Below are 1,972 nucleotides of genomic sequence, written 5' to 3'. Positions count from 1 at the left end.
AATAAAAATGTTGTGAGGTTTATTATGCTTACAATAAGTTCTGCATTTGCCAACTTCACCGTGCTGTCCAAGAGTGGCCATCCTTTAAGTTTATACTAAGAGAGTTGCACACTAGTTCCTCCCGGTATGATCTCAACTCAGAAAGCAAACAAGTACAACATGTTAATTCTCTTTTTTGCTACCTAAATTTACTATGTTGTTCTCCATTTCAAGTTACCAGATGGAGAAATCTATCTTCCAAATAAAGTGAACAGAGATCATTTTGAAGCATTCACTTCTCTCCGGCTGTTCTTTTTCACCTTTTCTATACTCACCAGCAGACTTCAGGGCATAGTCAGCCATCTGGACTTGATCCTCTCTCAACTTTTTCAGTACATAACTTACCAAATTTGACATTTCCTGTAAAAAAATGAAAACAATCTCTATGAAGTGAATTTTGGCAATTAAACTCATTATTACACCTAAAACCCTAATCTGAAAAATAGTCATAATAACATGATCAAGCTAGCGTTACCAAGCACTTTCTGTAAGCCAGGCAGTGTGCAAAGTACCTTACAAAAACACCTATTACAAAGTTCATAGTTCTGTGAGAGGTCCCTCTAAACCGATAAAATAATTAAAGCACAGATGCACCCCCCAGGTCATATAGCAGGACTGAGCCTGAGCCCCACTCCAAGGCAGTAGTCCCTGCATGACAGTGAAATGGCAAAATGAGGCTAGGCTATAAGGTCTTCTGTCCCCTCTCACTGTTTTCGGTTTAGTAACAAATTTTGGATTTTCTGCCATTATTTGGGAATCAAGAAAGCTCACACAATGTAGATGAGTGCTTATATAGTAAAATTGGTAAGAGAAAACCTAATCCTCACAACTGGACCAATAGGTGATATTAGGATAGCTAGGGAACGATTGCCATTGTCTCGAGTTTCATCTTTTTGTCCCCACATCAGAGCACATGACAACAGCACTAAATCGGCCGCACGAGACCCTTTTAAAGCATTGAGAAATAAGAATGTTACTTTGAAGACTAAGGTGGGCCTGACACAGCCATCGTAGTTTCAATGGCCTCATATGGATGTGAAAATGGGATATTGAAGAAGGAAGACCAAACAAGAATTGATGTATTTGAATTATGGTGCTGGCGAAGAGTACCACAAAGTGCCAAAAGAACAAATAAATTTGTCTTGAAAGAAAGAAGTACAACCAGTATATTCCATAGATGCCAGGATGGTCAGATGTCCTCTTACATATTTTGGGAAATTTATTAGGAAAGAGCACTCCCTGGAAAAGAACATCATGCTTGGTTAAGTAGAAAGGAAGAGCCACAGAGGAAGACCCTGTACAAGACAGATGGACACAGTTGGCTGCATTGATGGGCTGAAACAAGAACAATTGTGAGGATGCTGCAGGACCAGGCAGGGTTTTGATTTGCTGTATATACGGTCGCTATGAGTCAGGAGGACTGCATGGCACCTAACATGAACATAGAAACTGGAAATAGAAATACATTACTTTTCCCTCTACCCTTGTCTCTGGGATCCCAAATTGCTCCATTTCTGTGCCTACATAACTCTAACACTGCCATTGCCAGGAGACACTGTTCACCTCTTTGGATTAAGGTTTGGTTCCTAAGGGCATACTGCTTTTTAAAACTAAAACAAATTATTTTGAAGGTTATATGTATGAGTTCTAATAGGACATGAACACATTGTCACAGGAATCTCCCAAAGTGGGACTTGGAAGGTTGTATCAAATCTCTGAATTTCAACTAGTAGAGTTGATGAAAGAAAATACAAGTTTTAGTAAGGATAGAGTAGAAGCAAAAATAAGTTCATTGTTTTTAGAGTTTGGCCAAAATCTAGTGCCAAGTGGATTAAATAGTTATAGTTCCATGAATAAAATATTTTGCTATTTTAGTATTTATGTATAGACTTTTTAAGAATTCCATTTGTGAATTATATATATATATATATAT

General features: G+C 37.9%; 1 protein-coding gene across 1 annotated transcript in view; it reads right to left on the bottom strand.

The window, feature by feature from the left end:
• The window catches only part of SUN3 (Sad1 and UNC84 domain containing 3), a 50,416-nt gene that overhangs the window by 21,666 nt on the left and 26,778 nt on the right, over window positions 1-1,972 (bottom strand). The window contains exon 8 of the mRNA XM_013006001.2: window positions 315-399. Coding sequence (XP_012861455.2) covers window positions 315-399 — 85 coding nt within the window. The remainder of the gene's footprint in view (window positions 1-314; window positions 400-1,972) is intronic.

Source organism: Echinops telfairi, unplaced genomic scaffold (genome assembly GCF_000313985.2).
Source record: "Echinops telfairi isolate 266 unplaced genomic scaffold, ASM31398v2 ScPeMD7_7;HRSCAF=31, whole genome shotgun sequence".
NCBI lineage: Eukaryota > Metazoa > Chordata > Mammalia > Afrosoricida > Tenrecidae > Echinops > Echinops telfairi.
The sequence above is the reverse complement of the archived record's forward strand: the minus strand, read 5'-3'. Positions and strand labels throughout refer to the sequence as shown.